Below are 25,985 nucleotides of genomic sequence, written 5' to 3'. Positions count from 1 at the left end.
GCCGGGCGTGGTGGTGCATGCCTGTAATCCTAGCTACTTGGAAGGCTGAGGCAGGAGAATTGCTTGAACCTGGGAGGCGGAGGTTGCGGTGAGCTGAGATCGTGCCATTGCACTCCAGCCTGGGCAACAAGAGTGAAACTCTGTCTCAAAAAAAAAAAAAAAAAAAAAAGCAAGATCATCTAAGGAGGACGGTGAGTACAGAGCCCATTGAATCAAGCCGCCTTTCCCTTGTGCTTTGGAGCCCTTTTCTTGAGCAGATTGGTGCCCTGTTGTCATAGCAACAGGCCTGGCCTAATGTTCCCCACCCTTTTTAGTTCAGGGGCTACTTTCTATTTGGGTATATTGAAAGTTGCTCTCCTGAGGTCTCTGGCTTCCTGACAAGCCTCACTGGCTCTTTGTCCATGGCTTCCCACCTCCTCAGCTTCCCCTCTGTTTTTTTGTGATGAAGGCTTTCCAGGAAACATCCTCCTGGTTTCTGGATTTGACATGGCGGGTTATATATAGCCTCGGGTGGAGGTGTGCTTGTCCATTTTGGGTTGAGGACATCGGGGTTGTGGCCTCAATTCCAGGAAAACCATGGCTTTGGGGACAGCTATTGTACTGAGGGGATTAGGGGAATGAGAAGGGTTGTAGGTGGGGGTGGAGGGTGGGCATGGGAGGGGCCACAGGCTGGTGGTCACTTGCTTTGGGAGCTTTGAACTTTGAACAGCTGATGACCTGGTGCCTGGTAGCTCTGAGTGTCTAGTTTGTTTACTCTCTCCTGGCCTGGCCCAGGTGCTAGACTGTGTGCCTGAGGACTTCCTCCTGCACCCCAGACTTTCCTCATGTGGGTTATGCCCTTCCTGACTCCCACCTGGTCTCTCAGCCTCACTCCTGGGCCGTCTGGGTAGCCAGCCAGTTCCCTGGAGGACCCCTCACTGGCCCTGGTAGTGGCTGTTCATTGAGGAGTGCATGTGTCTTCAGAAACTGGGCCTGAAAACTCTGGGTCCCCCAGAGGCAGGTACCTAAAGGTGGACTGGGTGGGGCAGAACTGGGGCTCCTGTGAAAGGGAGAATCCACCCTGCTGAGGTGGAGCTGGGAGTTTTTGGAACTCAGGAAGCCTTCATCCGGACTTGGTGTGTCACAGGTCTCCAGGGCAGCAGGGTTGTTCTTACTCCTTGAAAGTAGAGACCTCCCCAGCCAGATCCTCTCACCTGGAGTGGACGCCACAGGCAAGAACCAGAGCATCCATGTGAGCTGGGTTTTGTTAATGGCCCGGGGTCCCAGGCCTGAGTGTGATGGGAAAACCGAGGGGCTCTAGCTGGTTGTAGTTTAAAGGTTTGGGGCAGTAGGAGGGCCCACCCAGCCCACTGTCTGCTGTAATTGACAGGTTCCCACAGGACTTGGGATGGGTAGGGGGCTTGATGGAGTTTAAGTTCTGCTTTAGGGTCAGACCCCTGGGTGCTTTAAGATCTGCATACCCCACCCCTATCACCTTTTTTTTCCCCCTAGCATTTTCCATGGTGGCTTGAATGAGAGGAGGTGGGGAGGTGCTGAGGTAGGAGCTGGATTGGGAGGGGTGGTGAGCAGACCTGGTGAGCCTGCACTCCCCACCTTCACTTCCCTGCCCTTCTCTTGAAGTAGGAATTGCAGGGCTTGTAAAATGTCAATTTCCCTTGACATTTCAGACTTTAGAGTCAGGAAGCAGTTTTGGTTGTTGGACTGATGATTTTACAGGACCCAGGGCCCTTTCTGTCTGCCAAGTACTTTATCATCACTTACAAGTGATTATTGTGATTATTCTCTGATATTCAGAGAGGTTGGATGATGGGCTGAAGGTCACACAGCAAGTCGGAGGTAGAGCGGGATTATAACCTGCAGTGTGTGGTTGAGCAGAATACCTCCCCAGCAGAAGCTGAGGGCCAAGTCTGAGCTCTCAGGCTCTTGAAGATACTCTAGCTGAAATAGTGAAGGCCTAGAGAGGGGAGGGGACTTGCTCAAGGTCACACGGAAGGGGCTATTAGCGGAGTTGAGCGACCGGCGGTGCACCTGGAAGAGCAGCAGGGGACTTGGCGGGGCCGCAGGAGCTCTCTCCCCCTTGCGTTCGTCCCGTGCCCGCGGGATTGCTGCGTTCCGGGGGAGATGGGATCGCAGCGGGAAGCGCCGCGGGCGGTTGCGCCGGCCCAGCCGCGGGGAAACGCCGAAGGCCGCCCGGCTCACCGCGCGGCGGCGGGAGGGCCGGCTGATGTCACGTGAGAAGCGTGCAGTCGGAGTGAGGGAGCACACCTGGAGCCAGATAAGCTCCGTGTGACCTGGCAGGGAGTCACCCGGCACTGCGGAGCTCAGCACAGCCAGCCGGGAGGAGGCTCACCGTGGAGCGCGCGGCCAGGCCAGGTGCTGGCGACCCCGCCGGCCGCCACTACAACCCTCGGCGCGGGGCAGAGCCGGGATGGGGGCCCCGGGGCTGGAGGAAGCGGCCGCTCAGGGAGGTCAGAGGTCAAGGGAGAGAGGCCGGCTCTTTCGGGAAAGTATTTCCTTTGTATTTATTTATGAGTGTGGTGTGGGGGTAGGAGGACTGACCTAAGAATCTATCCGCCACAGCCAAGTCTGGGCACCCTTGTCTTGGGACTCTAAAGTTATAGTTTCCATTTCCTGGTTTTTTTCTTTCTTTCTTTCTTTTGCTAGCTGCAGGGTGACCCATTTAAATGTGTCCCCACTTACAGCCACAAGACACCAGTGAGCTCTATTTTAACTAAGTCCCCTAAGCCACCGAAACTTTTTCAAGACATGAAGGCAATCTTTAAACTGACCATTACCCTGTTTGCAGCTTTACTGCTAGTGGATTACCCACTAGTTTGTCCAGACGTTTATTTTAGTCTGGAAAAAAGTTGAATCATTAGGTAGAAAGCTAAAGCGTTACTAAAGTGTTACCCTTCTTCTCCCCTACTCTCCAGAGATGCCCACTGATCGATTTTTGGATCGAATTTTTCCAGACTTGCTGCTTTTTTTTAGAAGGAGTCTTGCTCTGTAGCCCGGGCTGGAGTGCAGTGGCGTGATCTCGGCTCACTGAAAACTCCGCCTCCTGGGTTCAGGCGATTCTCTGCCTCAGCCTCCCGAGTAGCTGGGATTGCAGGCGCCCACCACCACGCCCGGCTACTTTTTTGTGTTTTTAGTAGAGACGAGGTTTCACCATCTTGGCCAGGCTGGTCTTGAACTCCTGACCTCGTCATCCACCTGCCTCGGCCTCCCAGAGTGCTGGGATTATAGGCATGAGCCACCGCGCCTGGCCAGACTGCTTTTTAAAAGCTTATTATATATATTTTAGGCATTATGTATGTTTATAGTTTAATATATGTTATATAAAATATCATCTTTTATAACTATTTTAAAATTTCCTGTAGGAGGCCAGATGCAGTGGCTCACACCTGTAATCCCAGGACTTTGGGAGGCCGAGATAGGCAGATCGCTTGAGCCCAGGAATTTGAGACCAGGCTGGGCAACATGGAGAGACCCTGTCTCTACAACAAATACAAAAATTAGCTGGGTGTGGTGGGGCATGCCTGTAGTCCGGCTACTGAGGAGGCTGAAGTGGGAAGGATGGCTTGAGCCCCAGGAGGTTGAGGCTGCAGTGAACTGAGATGGCACGACCACACTCTAGCCTGGAGGACACAGTGAGACCCTGTCTCAAAAAAAAAAAAAAAAAAAAAAAGATGAAAGAAAGGTAGAAAAATGATAGATAATCCGACTCCCTAAAGCTCCTAGGTGTAAGCAAATACACATTTACCAGATGAATGTTCTTATAAAAAACTAAAATATAGCCTGGATGTGGTGGCCCATGCCTATAATCCCAGCACTTTGGAGGCCAAGGTGGGTGGACCGCTTGAAGCCAGGAGTTCAAGATCAGCCTGACCAACATGGTGAGACCCCATCTCTATTATTTAAAAAAAAGAAAAAAAAAATTAAAATACGGATGAAACACAAGTCTATTTGACCCTTCTAAAATTCCGGTCTCCTCCCCAGAGCATACGTTTTTCCTACACATATGCAAATATTGTACAAATGTACATGTAATATAGATTTTTAAATTTTAGCAAAATTATAAACTATCCTGCAACCTGTTTTTTCACTTAACAATATAGTATAGAATATTTCCAGGTCAGTGTATAGAAGTCTACTTCATTCTTTTTACTTTTACTTATACAACTGCTCAGTTGTATAATTTAGCTTTTTTTTTTTTTTTTTTTTTTTTTTTTTGAGATGGAGTCTCGCCCTCTCACGCAGGCTGGAGTGCAATGGCATGATCTTGGCCCACTGCAACCTCCACCTCCTGGATTCAAGTGATTCTTCTGCCTCAGCCTCCTGAGTAGCTGGGATTACAGGTGCGCCACTACACTGGCAAATTTTTGTGTTTTTAGTAAAGATGGGGTTTCACCATGTTGGCCAGGCTGGTCTCGAACTCCTGACCTCAAGTGATCCACCTGCCTCAGACTCCCAAAATGTTGGGATTACAGGTGTGAGCCACCATGCCCAGCCTTTTTTTTTTTTTGAGACATAATCTCCCTCTACCCAGGCTAGAGCACAGTAGCATGAATCTTGGCTCATGCAGCCTTGACCTCCTAGGTTCAAGTGATATTCTCCCACGTCAACCTCCCAAGTAGCTGGTATTACAGGTGTGCACCACTGCCTAGCTACTTTTTTAAAAAAAATTGTGGAATCAGAGTCCCACTATGTTGTCCAGGCTAGTCTCAAACTCCTGGGCTCAAGCAGTCCTCCTGCCTTGGCCTCCCAAAGTGCTGGAATTAGAGGCCTGAGCCACTGCCCCTGGCCAGTTTTACTATTCTCTAGTAAGAACTTTTATATTTATAGACTTGCTATTATAAACAGTGCTTCAAGGATTAGCCGTGTGTATTATGTGAATGTACCTATAGATGTCTTATAATGGAATTGCCCAAAGAATATGTACATAAATATTTTCATATGCCAGGTGCAGTGGTGGTGCCTATAATCCTAGCTACTCAGGAGGCTGAGGCAGGAGGATTGCTTGGGGCCAGGAGTTTGAGATCAGCCTGGACAGAATAGCAAGACCCTGTGTCTAAAACAATTTTTAAAAAGTTAGCCAGTAATGGTGGCACACACCTGTAGTCCCAGCTACTGAGGAGGCTGAGACAGGGGGATCACTTGAGCCCAGGAGTTCAAGGCTGCAGTGATCTATGATTGAGCCACCAAACTCCAGCCTGGGTGACAAAGCAAGACCTTGTCTCTTAAAAAAAAAATTTTTTTTTCATAGATACTACTAACTTGACCTCTGAAAATATATTAGTTGGTGCAAAAGTAATTGAGGTTTTTGCCATCAAAAGTTAACGGCAAAAACCACAATTACTTTTGCACCAACCTACCAATTTGTGTTTCCACCAAGACTTATGAGACTCCCTGCATCCCATGCCCTAATTGATTAATGTTATCAATCTTCATAGTTTTTACCAAACTGCTAATTGAAAATAGTACTCCAGCCTGGGCGATAGAGCAAGACTCCGTCTCAAAAAAAAAAAAAAAAAAAAAAAAAAAAAAGAAAATAGTATACCTCAATTTCACATGTCTGTGAATATTGTGGAGGCTGAATACCTGTTCATGTTTGTTGGCCATTTGTATTTCTGTCCCTACAAATTGCCTGTCCATAGTATCCTTGGCACTAACTACGTGGGCCCTCTGGACTCAAGCCAGTGTGATCCAGCTTGGCCTTGTGCTTATCAAGTTACCTTCACTTCTTTGGACTTTACTTTCCATATACAAAGGTTTTGATTTATTTTAGTCATACTTGTGCTGATGGTCATTTGTGCACTCTGTTATCCTCTCTGCTGTCCCATTTAGATGGCAAAAAATGTGCCCTGCTACTATTAGGTACCTCTCTGAGGGTAATTAAATGTATTTCATTTAATTCCGCCACCTTTAGGTGGTAGGTACCATTATTATCTGCATTTTACAGATGAGGAAATGGAGGCATGGAGGCCTTAAGTGACTTGCCTGAGATTGCATAGCTATTTACTCAGATTTTTTTTCATTTGTATTTAATTTTTTTTTTTAGATGGAGTCTTGTTCTATCGCCCAGGTTGGAGTGCAGTGGCGCAATCTCAGCTCACTGCAACCTCTGCCTCCCAGGTTCCAGCGATTCTCCTGCCTCAGCTTCCTCAGTAGCTGGGATTACAGGTGCATGTCACCATGCCCAGCTACTTTTAGTAGAGATGAGGTTTCACCATGTTGACCAGGCTGGTTTCGAACACCTGATCTCAGGTGATCTGTCCTCCTCGGCCTCCCAAAGTGCTAGGATTATAGGCATGAGCCATCGCACCTGGCCCTATTTACTCAGATTTGTTCACAGGTTTGTTACTTGATATCCAAAGCCTGAGATCTGACACTGGGCTTATTTATCTTTATGTTGCTTGCCTTTAGGAAGTGACTGATAGATACATATTTTTTCTCCAAATTTTATCACAGTGACCTGCAAACATTCAGAAAAGTTAAAGAATTTTGCAGTGAATACTCTTCATCTCCTAAATTCTGCAATTAACATTTTCCTATCGTTGCTTTTACACATCTTTATCCCTTGGTCCATCCATCAGGCTATGGTTTTTTTTTTGAGACAGGGTCTCACTCTGTTACCCAGGCTGGAGTGCAATGGCATGATTGTGGCTCACTGTAGCCTCGACCTCCCAGGCTCAGGTGATCTTCACACCTTAGCCTCCCAGGTAGTTCCCACAGGCATGCACCACCACATCCACATACCTTTTTGTATTTTGAGTAGAGATAGGGCTTTGCCATGTTGCCCAGGCTTGCCTCCAACTCCTGAGCTCAAGCGATCTGCCCATCTCGGCCTCTCAAAGTGTTGGGATTATAGGTGTGAGCCACCTTGCCCAACCTCATCAAGCTGTCTTAAAATTTTATACATTTCTTTTTTTTTTTTTTTTTTTTTTTTTTTTTTTGAGACGGAGTCTCGCTCTGTCGCCCGGGCTGGAGTGCAGTGGCCGGATCTCAGCTCACTGCAAGCTCCGCCTCCCGGGTTCAGCCATTCTCCTGCCTCAGCCTCCGGAGTAGCTGGGACTACAGGCGCCCGCCACCTCGCCCGGCTAGTTTTTTTGTGTGTTTTTAGTAGAGACGGGGTTTCACCGGGTTAGCCAGGATGGTCTTGATCTCCTGACCTCGTGATCCGCCCGTCTCGGCCTCCCAAAGTGCTGGGATTACAGGCTTGAGCCACCGCGCCCGGCCAAAATTTTATACATTTCAAAGTAAAATGTAGACATCAGTATATTTCTCCCCAAATACTTTAACATATATCATTCACTAGAGTTCAATATTTATTTATAGTTCTTTTGAGTAAATATTTACAAACAATGAATGCACAAATCTTTTGTTTTTTCTTTTTTTTTTTTTGAGATGGAGTCTCGTTCTGTCTCCCAGGTTAGAGTGCAGTGACGCGATCTTGGCTTACTGCAACCTACGCCTCCCAGGTTCAAGCGATTCTGCTGCCTCAGCCTTCCTAGTAGCTGGGACTACAGGCGCGTGCCACCATGCCCGGCTAATTTTTTGTATTTCTAGTAGAGACGGGTTTCAGGATGGTCTCGATCTCCTGACCTCGTGATCCACCCACGTTGGCCTCCCAAAGTGCTGGGATTACAGGCGTGAGCCACCCTGCCTGGCTGAATGCACAGATCTTATGTGCACCATTTGATGACTTGACAAATGCATATACTTATCAACCCAAACCACTATCAATATACAGGACACGAACATCACCCCAAAAAGTTCCCTCATGTGATCCCACTCCTACCGCCACCATAGGTTAGTTTTGCCTGCACTAGAACTTCATATAAAGAGCATCATACCAATATGTACTCTTTGTCAAAGACTTCCTTCCCTCTCACTTGAAATCGTGATTTTGAAGTTAATCCCTACTGTGTGTATCTTTAGTTGTTTCCTTTTTCTTGCTGAGTAGTCTTCCATTGCATGAATATGAACATTGTTTATGCACTCTCTGGTGGACAGATAGATGTATATTTGAGTTGAATGGTCATTGCCTTCAGGATGCTTACTCTCTTAAAGTGATACAGCAGTTAAGTTGACAGAATGTACTTTCCTTTTGTTTTTGGGGATAGTAAGATCAAGATAATTCGGGTCCGTACCCTAACTTACATAGGTGCCTTCCTTTTCTTAAAATTAAGAAAAACTTCTTAGAGTATGGTGAGGAGAGAAACGCAGAAAAAGAGGTCAGGAAAATTGTAAGGTCACCTTCACTGGAGTGGAGGGAGAGAGTAGGAGAGGAAGGGGAGGCAGATAGAAACTGCAGCCTCGGATAGGGAGTAGGAAGGTGGTGTATCAGAGCTGTTGGAGACTTTGGACCTGAGGCCAGGAGGTGCCGGAAAGTGCAAGGTCTACAAGAAGGCGATAGAGCAGCAGTTGCATTGCAGATCTGATCCTGGACGGGAGGCTGCAGGGAGCCAGGCAGGTCTAGAGTCAGGAGAGAAGGTCCACAGCCAGGCCTGGCGATTATGGGGATGGCGGTGGGGAAGAGGTGCCTTGCGAGCTGTGTAGATGGTGGCGGCAGGACAGGTGGTGAGGGCAGGGCTGACATAGCTGCAATTCTCTGAAGGCCCCAGGGTTGGAATGAGAAGGGTGCCTTTGGCAGAAGGTTAATAACTTAACCTGTGTCCACAGGAGAATTAGATATTTAGAATTGTAGAGCCAGAAGAGATCTAGATCATACTGTAGTTCAACCTTGAGCAGAGTGACAGGCTCAAGGTTCCCCAGTGATTTTTTGGCAGATCCAGGCCTAGATACCAAATCTCCTAAAACTTCTGGCCAGCACCATTCCTTGTGCTGCTGCTGTGACCATCTGCTGTCCTGCCTGCCACAATGACCGTGAGGAACAAGCTTTTGCTGAGACTTTTTCAGGGACCTTTCCAGCCCAAAGATCCTAGAATTCTGGGAGCTCCTTTCCACTCATACTACTCAGCGATCTAGCCCCTAGCAAAGAGCCAGGATTGGGTAAGCATTATGGACCGAGAATTGGGTGTCTTGGTGGGACAGCATTATAGTCAGTTGGGTTCTCTGTGGTTGGACTGAGGCCAAGATACTCTTGTTGTCCCATCCAAGTCTCCAAGGTGGATTTTTTTCTTCATTTCTCCCACAAGTGCCCCTGGAGTTATCTTCTAAACCATCCCTTTAAGATGATGCAAGCAGTGGTGGGTGAGGTATAAGGTGGGCAGTAACAGCTGAAGATCCCACATCTTGGTTTATGGTAGGTCTGTGCCACACCCCATCAACATTCAGGAGGAGAGAGACTCCCCTTGTCACAGTAGAGCCCTGAAGAGAGAATGCTGGCTGTCAGGTACCCCTCCACCCCAAATCAGTTCAGACTACCTGGCCAAGGCCCCTGGCTGTGTGCCTTTTCGGCCCTTGATTTCCTGTTTTCTAACTCCCAGATACTGTGCACGTAGCATTTAGAACCAACAAGTTCAAGGCTGGGCGTGGTGGCTCATGCCTGTAATCCCAGCACTTTGTGGGGCCGAGGCAGGCAGATCACAAGGTCAGGAGATTGAGACCATCCTGGCTAACACGGTGAAAACTCATCTCCACTAAAAATACAGAAAATTAGCCGGGCGTGGTGGCAGGCACCTGTAGTCCCAGCTACTCGGGAGGCTGAGACAGGAGAATGGCATGAACCTGGTAGGCGGAGGTTGCAGTGAGCTGAGATGGCGCCACCTCTGCCTCCTGGGTTCAAGTGATTCTCATGCCTCAGCCACCTGAATAGCTGGGATTACAGGCGTGCACCATCACGCCTGGCTCATTTTTGTGTTTTTAGTAGACGGGTTTTTACTATGTTGGCCAGGCTAGTCTCTAACTCTTAACCTCAGGTGATCTGCCTGCCTCAGCCTCCCAAAGTGCTGGGATTATAGGCATGAGTGGTCTTGAACTTCTGACCGCAAGTGATCTGCCTGCCTCAGCCTCCTAAAGTATTAGGGATTGCAGGCATGAGCCACTGCACCTGGCCTTGAATTATATTTCTTATGGACAGCACTGCTCTAGAAACGAGATGAGTTGGTATGCCAGGAGCAGCACAAGTCAGGATGCTGGGCAGGGGGAAGCAATTAGCCATTGCACTAGGGCCTTTGGGAATTTCTGACCTTGATACCTTCCTGAGCATTGTACCAGGGTTGAAGGATGGTCCCTCTCAGTAGACTGGGGATCCTGGAGGGCCCTGCTTGGTTGTGGGGGTGGGGCACACAGAGAGGAAAGGCCTGTCCAGGGCCTGGCAAGAGGCCATTACTAGAAGGGATGAGATTATAGATCCCATGTCTGAAACTCAGAGGGGTAGACTTTCAGAGAGAGAAAAAAATGTCATTTAATTTCCAATTAGGTGACATGGCCTATTTCCTTTTCTTGTTCCCTGCTGGTTAGAACAAGAAAGACTCTCTCAACTCTTCCCCACCAGGTTTTTATTGGTCCTGTCCCGTTAGATGTGCAGGGGGTTGGGTAGGTTGGTGGGTAGGTTGCACACACCCTGGGACTGGGATTTTCTTTCAGGCTACCACAGCTTTCTTCCTGGGGCTATATTTAGGTGTTGGTCTGGGGAAAAGGATGTGAATTTTTTAGGATCCTGTTTATCCAGCGGACCCTACCCCACCCCCCACCTCGCAGCTGTCTATCCTCTGTTTGGTCTGGAACTTCCCTTCCTTCTCTTGCTGCTTTACTTTGGTCACCCAGGCCCTAGAAAGAACACAATATTTGCCACTGAATTCCAACATCACCATTTATTAACTGTGTGACAACTAACATATACTTAATTTTCTGTGTCCCATTTTCCTCCTTTGTACAGTGGAAATAATGATATCTACCTTGCAGGAATGCTATGAGGTTCAGAGGAGATAGTGCATGTAAAGTACCTGGCATTAGGCCTAGGCAGCGGTGGTCATTAAATAATTGTTGATTCCTTTGAGGTCTTCTGTTAGGCGGTGGCTAAGGGTGCTACTCTAGGGATAACAGGCTCAGGAAAGAGCCCAAAGAATCGGATGTCTGTTGCTTAAACGAATATTGTCTGTGGGAGGTGATGTTGCATTGAGTCCCGTTTCTTTTTCCTTTGAGTTTGAATCTTGTTTTTTTTTGAGACAGGGTCTCACTGTGTTGCCCAGGCTGGAGTAGTGTGATGATAGTTCACTGCAACCTCGACCTCCTGGGCTCAAGCAATCCTCAGATTCCCAAGTAGCTAGGACTGTGGGCATGCACCACCACGCCTGGCTAATTTTTAAAATATTTTTGTAGAGATAGGATCTCACCATGTTGTCCAGGCTGGTCTTAAACTCCTGGGCTGAATCGATCCTCTTGCTTCAGCCTCCCAAAGTGCTAGGATTACAGGCATGAGCCACCCTCCTCGCTGTGTGTTTGAATCTTAAGTCAGGTCCCAGGTTGGCTTGAAGTATTCTCTTACCAGGAGGTCAGATCTCCCACATACTATCTCCAGGTACGCCTAAGCCTTGGTCTGTCAAGGATTCAAGGAAATGACAGGCTTTGGAATCTGGGCTTTTACCGCCTTATCTAAACCTCAAGTTTCCTTATTTGTAAAACGGGGTAATAATAGTAACTACCTATAGAAAGGTTGTAAGGATTAAATCAATGGAGACAATAGTGGGTAAAGCAGAGTGCCTGGGACATAGCTAGTACTCACTGAGGAGTAGCTGTATCATTTGGTTATGTCTGGACTAGAGACACATGAGGCTCTGTTGGAATAACCTTTCTCTCTCTGTGTTTCTGTTTGCAGCAGCAAAGTGGGGCACCAAGGCCCTGTGCTAAGCACTCATAATCCTCTGGGGGTGCTACCCCATACAAACAGCACCCCCACCATGTTTAACCTAATGAAGAAAGACAAGGACAAAGATGGCGGGCGGAAGGAGAAGAAGGAGAAAAAGGAGAAAAAGGAGCGGATGTCAGCGGCAGAGCTTCGGAGCCTGGAGGAGATGAGCCTGCGACGCGGCTTCTTCAACCTGAACCGCTCCTCCAAGCGTGAATCCAAGACGCGCCTGGAAATCTCCAACCCTATCCCCATCAAGGTGGCCAGCGGCTCTGACCTGCACCTAACTGACATTGACTCCGACAGTAACCGGGGCAGCATCATCCTGGACTCGGGCCATCTAAGCACAGCCAGCTCCAGCGATGACCTCAAGGGTGAGGAGGGCAGCTTCCGTGGCTCGGTGCTGCAGCGGGCAGCCAAGTTCGGCTCACTGGCCAAGCAGAACTCACAGATGATTGTCAAGCGCTTTTCCTTCTCCCAGCGTAGCCGGGATGAGAGCGCCTCAGAAACCTCGACGCCCTCAGAGCACTCTGCCGCCCCCTCACCACAGGTGGAGGTGAGGACTCTAGAGGGACAGCTGGTGCAGCATCCTGGCCCAGGCATCCCTCGACCAGGGCACCGATCCCGAGCCCCTGAGCTAGTGACTAAAAAGTTCCCAGTCGACCTGCGCCTGCCTCCCGTGGTGCCCCTGCCCCCACCTGCCCTCCGGGAGCTGGAGCTGCAACGTCGGCCCACTGGAGACTTTGGCTTCTCCCTGCGGCGCACAACCATGCTGGATCGCGGCCCTGAGGGCCAGGCCTATCGGCGGGTGGTCCACTTTGCTGAGCCTGGTGCAGGCACCAAGGACCTGGCCTTGGGGCTGGTGCCAGGAGATCGACTGGTGGAGATTAATGGGCACAATGTGGAGAGCAAGTCCAGGGATGAAATTGTGGAGATGATCCGGCAGTCAGGGGACAGCGTACGGCTCAAGGTGCAGCCCATTCCAGAGCTCAGCGAACTCAGCAGGAGCTGGCTGAGGAGCGGCCAGGGACCTCGCAGGGAGCCATCCGATGTGAGTGCTTCCCTGGGCACCTGGGCTGAGCAGGGATGGGGAATGTGGGCACTTCCTGCTATTGTGCTTGACTGGGTAATCAGGGTCCCCACGAGCTGCGATCAAAGCCGGGCAGTGTGTAAGTGGGGAAGCCGTGCTGCTCTCTGAGCCTGTGGGGAAGCATGAGCTCAGGAGAAGGTGCCCCATGCTCATTATCCTCTGGGGGTGCCACCCCTACAAACATCACCCCCACCATGTTTAACCTAATGAAGAAAGACAAGGACATTAAAGGAGTCACACCTTTGTCTCTCAACCATGTCTGGGAGCTGAGGACAAGTCCCTAGAGGTTCACTCCGGTAGAGTTCTGAGCAGTTTGGCCCGGCCTCATGGTTTTATGGTTGCCTCCAGTGTTCTGTGTCTGTTGGACTGACTTAACTGAATTCAGCATAATGCCTTTCTCAAGGGTGATGGGCTAGACCAAACTCTGCCTGAACCTTAGTTTCAGCTCTGGAGCCCTTGAGAGAGGTCTGCTGTTGGTTAGTAATTACTGTGAAAGTATTCAGCTTCTCCATTACAAGGATGGGTTAGGGGTTTGGGCACCATATTTCCTGAGCCCTAAATTGGGGTGTATAGGCTAACCTGTGTCACTTCCAGATGTAAGAGACAATCTGGATGGTAAAATACAATATTTCCGTGTTATTTAGATCTTGGGGATAAAAAAGACAAATGATTTCAAATTAGGGCTGTCATGAAACATCTGAGATGTACAGCTGGTATGATTATATCTTTGAGAAAGATGACCTCAGGCCAGAGCCTCCTCTGGCCCCTGAGTGAGCAAGGGAATACCAGGTGAGGCTGCAGAGAGAGCAGGGGCAGATCATGGAGGACCTTATAAGTCACAGTTGGAATTCAGATTTCATCCCAGTGAAATGGGATCATCGATGGGTTCGAAGCAGGGGAGTAACTGGATCTGATTTATAAAGGTCACTTGGGCTCCAAGAGTCTTTATTACCTCTCCTGGAAGGAGAAAAAGTGTGGACCTAGAAAAGCAAGAGGAATAAAACCCGCACAGATAGTATGTCCTGACTGTCCCTGAGATCCCAGCTGCCCATGCAAAAAGAGCAGCAGGAAGCAGAGGAGCAGAGAGGTTTAGATCAGATGGAGGAACAGATCTCCATGGGGCATCAAGCTCACTAATCCCAGGGGTCTTTTGATAGGGTGGCTACCTAGCAGTTTGAATGTCCTGCCTGGAGATAGTATACGAAGGACAAGTTGACCTCTGGCCATCTTCCCCTCCCAGCTGTGGGTTTTAGGATCGTCCAGATCGTCCAGATCATGGCCCCTGCTGCCTGACCAGGACCTTTTGGTACTAAGTGACCAGCCAGATGTGTCAAAGTCAGAACTGGGAGGAAACAGGCAGAGTCCCAGTCCCAGCTTTCTCCCAGGGAGGGGAAGCAGCTGCTAAGGATGGCTGCTCAATGCAGCAGCACCTTGGGCCTGAAGAGGGGCTGGCAGTGGCAGGATCAGATTGTCAGGAAGCACTGTAGTTGGGTTCCAGGCCTTCCTTTAACCCGGAGCTAGCTGGGTTTAGGCAGCTTTGCTAGTCAGGGAAGGGTAGTGAATGGGAGGAGGCCTGTGTGGAAGACCTGGATTCTTCATTCCAGAAGCACACATTGAGCACCTACTATGTTTTAACCACCAGGTTAGGTGGAACTCAGAGAACCACGAGGTAGAGGGGGAAGAACAAGGGAGGGGTCTTTATGTCAGAAGCAAAGACTGGGCTGGGCGCAGTGGCTCACGCCTGTAATCCCAGCACTTTGGGAGGCCGAGGTGGGTGGATCACCTGAGGTCAGGAGTTTGAGAGCAGCCTGACCAACCTGAAGAAACTTAGTCTCTACTAAAAATACAAAAATTAGCTGGGTGTGGTGGCGCATGCCTGTAATCCCAGCTACTCGGGAGGCTGAGGTAGGAGAATCACTTGAACCTGGGAGGCGGAGGTTGTGGTGAGCCGAGATCAAGCCATTGAACTCCAGCCTGGGCAGTAAGAGCAAAACTCCATCTCCAAAAAAAAAGAAGCAAAGACTGTAACATGTTGCCATGCCTGTCTGCGTTCTTCCAGGCTAACACTGCTTTTAACAGATGGAATTTTCTTCTTAAAGAATGAATCCCCCAGGGGATTGTTGCCAGCTCCCTGCTGAACCACAGCAAGGCCTCTATGGGGCCCTGGGCCTGGCATCCCAGATGCTGCTTGGTTTTCTCTTTATAGCACAGGGATCATCCTGGCATCTCACATTTCTTAGCTTTCCCTTCCCAACTAGCTGCTGCTATCCCATCCTTGGGGAAGTAGATGGTTTAGCTTTGGAGGCCCTGGTGGATTCCAGGTTACAGCTGGTATCCCTGAAATGCTGGCTCACTCTAGCTCCTATGGGGTAAGCCCAGCTGGTGCCCAGAGGACTTCCACAAGCCTCAGCCTGTGTCATCTGCCAGAGGGCACAGTAGCAAACCCCATCCCCATGCATCTCCTAGAGCCATGTGGCAGGATAAGGAGATGCATAGGGCTGAAAGAAGCCCGTATCTTTTCTCATCCAGGTAGGTGGTGGGGACTCATGCCACAAGCAGAGAGGAGCAGGGTGAGCCCAGCATTTCCAGCTTCCTGGGACAGGCCTGGGAGTGGCGTGGGGTACTGCAGCCTCTTCTGTACCCTCAGCCTCTATCTCCTCCTCTTCCTTTTACTCCTCCTGCTCCCTGTCTTGGCAGCAGTTCTAATCCCAGTTATGCGCCAAGAGAAGTCTTCCTGCCTCCTCCAGACTCCTGGGAGGGATACCCTGATGACTGTAGCCCCACAGGGACAGCTCTTGCTGGCCACCCTGCCATCAGGCCATCCATCAACTGTGTCTACACATTGCCCGTCACCAGGGAGCTCTGAGGGAGCTGACTAGCCATCTGTTCTCTTCCTGCACACAGATGTGGCCAGGCCCCCGGCTCCTCTCCATGGCCTGTTAGAAGGCCCTAGGGAGACACAGCCCCTTGGGTTTCCCTCTCACATGGTGTGTGTCCAGAATGCTGGGTTCACACCTTCATGTGTCCTGGTAGCTGCTAGATGAGGTTCCGCTGGGAGCAGGGGTGAGCCACAGTGGTAGGGTAGACTTGGGGCCTGGTAGAAATCAACCAGCAGGCCTGGGAGAACAGCGTTTTCTACTGCTATCTACCTTCCACCTGCCCGTCCATTAGGGAAGCATTTGTTGAGCACTTACTGCATACTAGGTCCTGGGCTCCAGCGGTGAGCAGCACATAATCCCAGCCCCAAGGAGCTCATAGTTAGCAGGAAAGATGGTCCAGCAGCAGACCATGACAGTATTCTCTGAGAAACTCAACCACAGGGGCCAGTCCTGGTGCTAGGAGTGCAGTAGAGGGGCTTCAAGTCCAGTCTTGTGGATGGGTCAGCGCAAGCTGACATCTGGGTGGTAGATGAGTGAAGGGGAGGCAAGAGGAAGGGAAACGCTGTCACAAACACATGCCAAGGCCTAAAGTTATGGAGAGAGAATCACACATTTCAGGAATAAGGCTGGGAGACGGTGTGTGGGAAGGGAGTGTTGAGAGAAGCACTAGGAGGCATCCACGGGAGCCAGGTCACGGAGGCCCCTGTGAACTGTGCTGGGGAATGTGAACTTTAACCAAAGGGCACTGAAGTAGTTTAATCAGGGAGCAATAGGAACAGGTTTTAGGAAATTGCTCTGGCTGCTTATGGAGCATGCTCTAGGGTGTAGCAAAGTTGGCTGTGGGGAGAGTGGTGAGGGAGTGATTGTGATCCTAGGAGAATGGATGGAGACCTGGACTCAGGTAGAGGCAGTGGGATGGAGAGCCATCTCAGACTTGAGCAACTGTCAGACTCTGGGGTCTTGGTGACCCACTGGTAGGGGACTGAGGGAGAGGAGGGGTCACGTGACCACCAGAGTACTGGGAAGATGCTACATTCTTTCCCCTTTGATTCCTTAGGGAAGGTTCTTGGGGGGCATCTGTATTTGGATCAGTTACTCTTAAGTTTGCTGAAGGCCAAGTGTTTCCTGAGTCTGGTGAGGTTAGGGGAGATGTTGGTAAAGTTGAGGATCTTAAAACCCCAGTTGGATCAAAATTCCCTCCTCCGCTTCCATAAGTCTGGATGGGAAAGTCAAGTCCCACTGAGAAGGAGCAGAGGCCAGGCTGGAGACTAGGGCCTGGGAGAGGAAAAGGCCAGTCTGTCTGTATCCTCAGTGGGTCCATCCTAGGGGAGGACAAGTGGAGTCCCTTAGGACTAGGCATGTCCTCCTGCATCTGGAAGTATGGGACCTTTCTGCTGAGCTCAGAAAAGCCCACCCAGCTAAACCCTGGCCAATGTGGTTGTCCTGCCATGAAGAGCCAAAGGTGCTGGCGGGAAAGCAAGGCCTCCTGAGCTTTTTTTTTTTTTCTTTTGAGATAGGGTCTTACTCTGTCACCCAGGTTGGAGTGCAATGGGGCAGTCTTGGCTTATGGGCTCAAGCGATCCTCCCACCTCAGCCTCCTGAGAAGCTGGGACTATAGGCACACACCACCATACCCGGCTAATTTTTTTTTTTTTTGATAATGGAGTTTCACTCTTGTTGCCCAGGTTGGAATGCAATGGCGCTATCTCGGCTCACTGCAACCTCTACCTCCCTGGTTCAAGCGATTCTCCTGCCTCAGCCTCCTGAGTAGCTGGGATTACAGGTGCCTGCCACCACGCCTAGCTAATTTTTATATTTTTAGTACAGATGGAGTTTCACCATATTGGTCAGGCTAGTCTCGAACTCCTGACCTCAGGTGATGCACCTGCCTTGGCCTCCCAAAGTGCTGGGATTATAGACATGAGCCACCACGCCCAGCCTAATTTTTGTATATTTTATTAGAGACAGGGTTTCGCCGTGTTGCCCAGGCTGGTCTCAAACTCCTGAGCTCAAGCTATCTACCTGCCTTGGGCCTCCCAAGTGCTGGGATTACAGGCTTGAGCCACTGCACCTGGCCCTCCCTGAGCTTTTGAGAATGTGGTGGGAAGGGAGAGGGGGTCTTTAAAGGAAGGCCTACCACTCCCTCCCAGCCAAGTCTAGTTGCTGTGGTAGGGGTACTTCTCCTGGTGAACTGAGAGGCTGCTAGTTGGAGGTTTTAGTGTGTGGGGTGGAGTTTCTAGTCAAAGGCTTTCAGGCTGTTGAGTTCCTCATGAGGTTGCCAGGTTCATGTAAACCACCTCCACGCTCAGGTGGGTCTGGGAAAGGGCATTTTACAGTGGAAAGAGCATGGGCTTTGGAGCCAGAAAGACCTGGGTTCAGGTTTTACCAAAGTTATCACACCTTTCAGAGCCTCAGTGTTCACTTTTCCCTCAGTAAATATTTAATGAAGTTGACCTAAGGACCAGGCACTGTGCTGGCACTGGGGGATTAAATAAATACAATATAATCTTTCCTTGAAGAAGCAGAGACCTAAATAAAGAAATGCAAAGCTGCTATCGCAGAAGTCTGTGCAGGCATACAGTGGGGCCAGGAGGAAGTTCTGCCTAGGGGGAAGGGGTGGCAATCAGGAGAGGCTTCCTGGTGGAGGTGACCCGTGATCTCTATGAAATGGGCCTATTCTATCCTCCCAGAGGTTGAGAAGGTTAAGTTGGTGAAAGATGCATACCCAATGAATTCACTCCAATTACCTCTGAGAAGCAGAATAGAATTGCAGGCTGAAAGGAGACTTGCTTTTTATTCTGTGTATTTTGTGGGTCTTTATATAAGGTAAGCATGTTTATGTTAGGCAAGTTCACGTATGTGAGATGTGGGCAGGTGGTAAATGCTTAGAAACATTAGTACCCTTCCCTTCCCTGTGCCTGGTCTCTAAAGCCATCCAGGGAGGGTAATTTTGCAACTGCCTTAATTAATCCGTCCTAGTGTTCACCCATCCTTGCTCCTGAGGTTTTCTGATGCTTTCGTCTGGACTTTTCCTGTAGCCCTAGCCTTATAGACAGCCAGCTGAAGGGAGAGATGGGCTTCTGGGTGCTTCCTATCCTTTGCTAGCTTATTAGAGGCCAGCTTCTGGGGCCTGCAGGCTTGGCCATTGGTGGCCCTGCAGGAGACGGGCAAGTCAGGGTTGCCTGCATCTGGGAGAAGGACAGGGGAGCGTTTTTGCTGTAGGGGAAACCTTAGACCCCTTTGTAGAAACTGTGTGAGCCTCATCAACCTTGTCCCTAGGGTACTTGGCTGCTGCCAGGAGTGGGGCCTGCAGGATTCCAAGGGAAGACTCAAAATGGTCATGCCTCCAGGTATGTCAGGCCGGGTTTGGAGCACTGGGCTTTCCTAGGGCCTTCTGGTGGTGGTGGAGCAGCTGTGTGCCGCCTGGCTCAGTGTTCTAGAATGCTTCTGTTCCTGATTTTACTGCAAGTGATCCTTGGAGTGTTTTTGCTTTGCTTTGTTTTGTTTTGCTTTGGGTTTTTGGTTTCTGTTTTTTTTAAAAAAAAAAAAAACAGGAAATTTTTACTTCAATTTGTGCCAAAGCTTCAGGCACCCCTGGCATCGAGTCTCACCATGTGAGAACCCTGGCTTGGGGGCTCAGTGAGGATCCCTATGTAAGTCCTTTAGGTAATGAAGGGCCGGGGACAGGTGTCAAGGGCAGGGGGAGTGGTGGGTGAAAGGTCTTCGGGATTGTCTATCCTGGATTAGTGGGGTGCATGGGACTGTCAGGGTGGGGCAGTGGACTTGATCATTTCCAGGGCTCCCTTCTCTGTCCTTGGAGGCACCCTTCTGCCTTCTTCCTCATGAGATGCTGGATGAATTGCAGCCCTAGAGTGCCCTGGCCACCCAGCTCATGGTGGTGGGCACAGTACCCAGGCCGCATTGACCTGAGTATGGGTACACGACATGGTCATGGGTGCTTCTGTGGGCACAGCTTGGAGCCTTGGTGCAGGAGCAGGATCTTAAAGGTAGCCTGCCCTTGCCCCTTCCTGTCCTGGTCCCTTCCTGCCTGCCCTGACACCCCAAGTCACCATGCCCTCTGCTCCCTTCTAATCTCTCTTATTTACATTGGAATGGTTCTGGAAAATACCAGATATGCAAACACCCTGACTAGGGGTGGGTGGGGAGTAGGGTGAAGGGGAGTGTGTGGCGGGTGGGAACACAAGTATTTTAAAAATGCTGCAAATCTCTACAGTGTTTCCCAGAAACCACAGGCACGCGCTGCCTGCCAGCCGGGCTCCCACCACCCCACTGCACTAAGCTGCTGTATTCTCCTCACTGCAGTCTTGCAGGGACGGTGGGGACTGGTGACCCAGCTGAGGTGAGGGCTCCCCTGCTGCCTGGGCAGGCGGCCTGGCGCCTCCATTGTCAGTTCTGGGCAGCGGGTACGGTTGTGCCCCGGGCATCTGGCAGCACTGAGGCCGCCCACCATGCCAGACAGCCACTGCGAAAGAGCGGAGTTTTCAGGGCCCCCACCTCTGCTGTGCAGTTTGATGGGGGGCAGCCAGCTGAAGAAGCCTGCATGGTGTTTGGCAGCAGCTTCTGTTCTATTAAATACAGGGGACAGTGTTAGCAAAGCTTATTTTTTCAGTTGTGGACTCTAGTTTGGTTGGGAAAGTATTTTCTTAGACCTAGGTCACCCCTCGGACTCCCTTAATCTCCCGCCATATGTTCTCCAGAATCAGGGCATAACGTTCTGCCCTGGTGCGACTCAGCCTGGTTGCTTTGCACAAACTCTGGGCCAGGGCAGGATGTCAGGTGTTTGCCGGTGTTCGCCGGGTGTTATCTGTAGCGCTCAGTATGGTGCATAGTGCAGACACGTACCCTAGGTGGTGTTTAATTGATCTGGGTAAGACTCAGCTGAGGCAGGGCACAGTGGCTCACGTCTATAATCCCAGCACTTTGGGAGGCCGAGGTGGGCAGATCGCTTGAGCCTAGGAGTTTGAGACCAGCCTGGGCAACATGGCAAAACACCATCTCTGCAAAAAATACAAAAATTAGCCGGAGGTGGTAACACATACCTGTAGTCCCAGCTACTTGGATGACTGAGGTGGGAGGATCCCTTGAACCTGGGAGGTTGAGGCTACAGTGAGCTGTGATTATGCCACTGATTATGTCACTCAACTCCAGCCTGGGAGACAGAGCAAAACCCTGTCTCGAAAGAAGAAGAAGAAGAAAAAAAGACTGAGCTGAACAGAAATGCCTTGGGGGAAGGGCATGAAAAGTTCTGGCAAGGTGAGGATCACATCTAACATTCACTGTAGGTTAGGCACTGTTCTCAGTGTTTTACATACATTCACTTAGTTAATTTTTCTCAACAACCCTTTGAAGGAGGGATCATAACAATCTGTTTTAAAGTGAGGAAACTGCATTACTGAGAGGTTAAAGTTAAGCAAATTGCATAAGGTTGCACAGGTATTAAGTGACTCACTAGGACTTGAACTCAGGTCATCGGCTCTTGACTAATCTGCTGTATAGAGGAGAGGAAGGCAGTATCCGGATATCCGTATAAATCCACTGCCCAGCTCAGACCTTCTGACTCCTGCTGCCCTATCACTAAAAGTCTCTTCACCTCCTTGTCATCCTTCCAGAAGGGAAGCCAGGCCCTCAAGACGGGCCTCTCTTGAGCTGTGGTGGTGTGCTGCAGAAGGGTGTGACCGTTGCTCTCAGTGTCTCCTGAGGGTTAGCCAGAGGAAGTGAGCCCAAGTGGCAGCAGGCAGGATTCAATCTTGTGGGAGCTGGGAGAGGGAAGGGTGGCAGAGGGACGCCTTAAGAAGAGAAGTGGCACTTGCCTTGGCAGCATTTGATGTGGTCCCCAGGAGTGGAGGGCCATATGCTAGATCTGGGAGTCTGGGACGTTGCCCCTCTCACCTTTTTGGCCCACACTGGCACGCTGGTGCTGATCTCCATAGCACTTGGGGTGACCGGATCCCTGCAGTGTCACCTCTGACCAAGAGCAGGCTCGCCGTGTTGCTCGAGGCCATGCTGTTGTTTCCTCTGTGTGTTGTGGAAAAACAGTGGCAGAGCACAGCCTGGCGGAGGGCCTCGCAGGGGTGGGGGCAATGCAGGCTTCTCACTGGCATTTACCCTTGAGCTCTGCTGTTCATTTTGTCTGTAGCCCCTTTCCGTGCCCACGCTCGTACACTTCTACACATTGGCTTCAGTTTGAATGTCACTTGCCCCTCATCCTCCCAGACCATGTCAAGTCCCCACCCTGGCAGCACCCTAGCCTTCTCATAGCATTCACAAGATGGTAATTACTGAGTTATCTTATTCCTTCTCCAGTGCTGGAGCACTGCACAAGGGCGAAGGATATTTGTTGAAGGAAAGAAGATGGTTCTGTAATCAGGAACTAATTCTCTGTTCGGTCTTCCAGACCAGAACCAAAACTTTAGCTCAGTTTTGGTTCCTGGGCCCCTCCTGCTCCAACTGGCCTTGGTGACTGGTCTCTAGGACCTTAGTGTGTCCCGTCTCTACCCACGGACTGTTTCTTGCATGCCTGGGGCCTGGCATCTCTCACAGGACTGGAGGAGAGGCAGCTCTGTGGGCATCCAGGAGCAGGAGCCTGGGAAGGAGGGTCCTGGGGACAGGCTGCCTCCTGCCCCCACACAGGAGCCCGCATGAAGGTGCCAGGCTTGGGTGAGAAGAAGATTCAGGGTTACATGGGGGCTATGCAGTGTCTGGCCCAGACCTTGGAGGAATGTGCCTGTCTCACTGGCTGCAGGTCTCTGAGGGGCTGGAATGTGGCCCAGTGGGGCTTCCTCTTCCCTTCTGCTGCTCTCCCTGAACTGCCTTCATGCTGGAATGTCAGCAGGCTGGGAATTTTCACAGCAAGGATCTTGCCCAATCACAGCAATGGATTCCAGCTGGAGCCTGGGGACAGCTCCCACATGTCCCTACCAGGGAGGGGAGAGTGGGTGCTAAGGCAGCCCCAGTTGCTCTGCTCCTGGGGCCCAGGCTCGGCTCCCATCCACTCTGGGAGACAGTTTTGGTTCCTGGAACCTTCCCGCTCTGACTGGCCTAGGTGACTTGTCTGTAGGACTGTAGCATGTCCCTACTAGACCAGGTCAGGGGGAACCTGGGCTTCTGGAGTTGTAGGGCTCAGGAGAGGGAGTGGGAGGCCTTGGAGCCCAGAGACTCCACCTCTGTGAGGAGAGAACAAGGCTGGCCACGTCCCACAAGGCCTTGCTACCTCTGGTGTGAATATGAGTCAGGGAGGGGAGCCGCCTCGGATTCCATCCTCAGGTGGGGCCAGGCCTCTGGACGCGGGTTCTCTGGCCTCAGCTGGAGGTGGCCCTGCCAAATTCGTCACCTGTATCTGTCTGCTCCCCTGTGGGTCCCGCAACACCTTCGGGGCCTGGTCCCCTCTCTTAGTGACCTTTCCGGCTCCTGTGCCCTTTGCCCTCTGATCTCATTTCTGCTGGCTCCTCCCTCCCACTCCCATTTCTGCAAGGAGCTGACTCACTTCCTCCCTCCCTCCCCAGCTCCTCTCACTGCCAGGCCCTGGGGCAAGCAGGGTCCATACAGCGTGGCAGGTTCCTCCCAGGGAGCTCTTCTCTGGCAGCAGGACTGAGGCCACCCCGGCCCTGGGGCAGAAGAGGGCTGCATGTGTGGTGGGGAGGAGGCAGGGCTCTGCGCTGTAGGAAAGGCAAGATGTGGATGTCCCCAGAGCCTTGGTGCAATCAGCGTGGGATGTCAGGACACCTTGATGAACACTGCTCTGTGTCAGCCCCTGAGCCTGGTTCTGTGGAGAAGAAAGGCTGAAGATGGCACCCCTGTGATGACAGAGCCTGTGCTTCTGCAAGGACAGAAGACATCTGCAGGAAGATTGATCTCAGCCCTGGGTGGCATGGGCTAGAGGCCAAGCAGTGACAGCACCGTCAGGCAGCATGAGACTGTCATGACTCTCCGTGACACCCAGTTTCATGCCTGGCCCCAACACATCAAGGGGAAAGTATCTGGAGATTCCAGTAGAACCTTCCAGGGACATGGCGAGGGAAAGGGTCTAATACCATCTGCTTGTGTGGTTAGTTCTTCCTGCTGGGGGCCCTGCCTTCTGTCCCTGCCCCTCCCTCATGTGCGGACTGCTTTGGTTGTGGAGCTGACTGTAGAAGCACTGGGCTCAAAGCAGTAAAAGATTTCCTCCCTGGCTGGGCTGGCATCTTCTGCCTTGCCCACCCCAGAACTGTCCAGGCTGTGGGAGCTAGTGTGCCTGGCACTTCAGGCACGGGGGGAACCCAGCATGTGCTGAGCCTGGCACAGCCCTGCCTCCTCTCAGCAGGCACCTAGGTTCCCTAAAGGACATGGGCACAGGGTGGGTCGAGTCCCCACTCACTTGGCCATGCCTCAAGATCAACAGAGGCAAGAGGGAAACTGGGCCCCCTGCCTGAGAAGCCTGGGGAGACTGCTGTGGCCTGTCTTCCTGGAATCGGTGGCCAGCAAACATCCCTATTCCCCTTAGCACTTGGCTTTGCCTGGCAGAGCCCCGATTGTCCCGGCAGCCTGAGATTCTGGCCTCAGGATTTCTGAACAATAAAAGGGCTTTCTTGCTTAGATGAGGTGAGGGGCAGGCAGGAATGAAGCCTTCTCCTAGGGGTACCAGCCTGACCACCTCACCCCAAATGCCCTTGCCCTCCCTCGAGGGAGGCGAGTCACCCTGTGCGGTCACACCAAGGCCTGTCTACACGCCTCTCCTGACGCTGTCTAATCACTCCTGCCTCCACCCATCGTCACCTAACCTCAACCTGGGAAGAGAACCACAGAACTGGGCTCTGTGGCAGGACACCCAGCTTAGGAATGGCCCAGGCGCCACATACACATGCGCACATACTCTCTCTCTCTCTCACACACACACTGTGTCTCTCTCACACACACACTCTCTCTGCAGAATGTAGAATGGGTTGTCCTTTTCTCCCAGACTCCTCCAGTTTCTGCCATCTGCTTCCAGTCCTTACCTTCTCTGTCCAGGAGAAAGCAGCTGGCTTCACACCAGAGGACTTTGTCTCTGGGGTAGGGGAAACAGTTTTCCTGCTTTAGTCAGGGCTTTGGGTTCCTACCCAACCCGCTTGTCTTCCTTTGATGACTGATTTTGAGGTCTCTCTTCTGTGCCTCTGAAAGAGGGACCCATCCTATAAAGGGTCCTCTATGCTTTGTCTCACCCATTTTCTTCAAAATCCCAAAACTGCAGCTCTTGTTGTCGCTATAGAAACAGATGTTTGTCAAATATGAAGTTGGTTGGAAGGGCTAGTTTTGGCTGCAGGAACTGCTTTCAGCTCATCTGGGGAGAAGAGAGGAGGAGAGAGAGGGCCCCAGGCAAGGGCCCACAGGTCAGGAGTTGTGTGTGGTTGCGAAGGTGTGCAACATGGTGAGACCCCATCTCTATTAAAAATACAAAAATTAGCTGGGCATGGTGGTGTGTGCCTGTAGTCCCAGTTACTCAGGTGGCTGAGGTGAGAGGATCACTCGAGCCCAGGAGTTTGCTGCAGTGAGCCATGATTGCACCACTGCACTCCATCCTGGGTGTCAGAGCAAGATCCTATCTCAAACAAACAAGCAAACACAAAATAATAGTACTTTCCTTGTAAGGTTGTCTTGAGGATTAAATGAATCAATACATATAAACCACTTAGAGCAGTGCCTCAAAATAGTGCCTAGAGTCAGTGAGCACTGGCCAGGCACGGTGGTTCATACCTGTAATCCCAGTGCTTTGGGAGGCTGAAGTGGGAGGATCTCTTGAGGCTAGGAGTTCAAGACCAGCCTGGGAAAGATAGTGAGACTTTGTACAAAGAGTGAAAATATTAGCCGAGTGTGGTGGTGCATGCCTGTCCTAGCTACTTGGGAGGCTGAAACAGGAGGATAGCTTGAGCCCAGGAATTTAAGGGGGCAGTGAGCCATGATCACACCACCGTACTCCAACCTGAGTGACAGAATGAGATCCTGTTTAAAAAAAAAAAAAAGTGAACATTATCATCATCATAATTAATCTGTCTCTGGTACATCAGGAAGCACGGGTGCCTGGTAGCTTGGTACCCAAAGGAATGTCACAGTTGCTGTTCCTGTTAATGGCTCAGCTCTGCTGTATTCTTTATTCTTGTCCCTACACTGATGCTTTTGCCCAAAGTGCCTTTCAGGTAGAGATAGGGAACAGGCCCAAGCTTACTCA

At 50.9% G+C, this 25,985-nt stretch overlaps 1 protein-coding gene across 3 annotated transcripts in view; it reads left to right on the top strand.

The window, feature by feature from the left end:
- The window catches only part of MYO18A (myosin XVIIIA), a 107,018-nt gene that overhangs the window by 1,670 nt on the left and 79,363 nt on the right, over window positions 1-25,985 (top strand). For 2 of the 3 annotated variants that reach the window (XM_023183925.2, XM_023183924.2), the window contains exon 1: window positions 11,868-12,866. In XM_023183925.2, the coding sequence (XP_023039693.1) occupies window positions 11,868-12,866 (999 nt within the window). Of the gene's footprint in view, window positions 1-11,785; window positions 12,867-25,985 lie in introns of those variants that run through there. The other variant, XM_023183923.2, reaches the window with a different exon arrangement.

Source organism: Piliocolobus tephrosceles, chromosome 16 (genome assembly GCF_002776525.5).
Source record: "Piliocolobus tephrosceles isolate RC106 chromosome 16, ASM277652v3, whole genome shotgun sequence".
Lineage (NCBI taxonomy): Eukaryota > Metazoa > Chordata > Mammalia > Primates > Cercopithecidae > Piliocolobus > Piliocolobus tephrosceles.
Note: the sequence above shows the minus strand (reverse complement) of the source record. Positions and strands in the feature narration are given on the sequence as shown.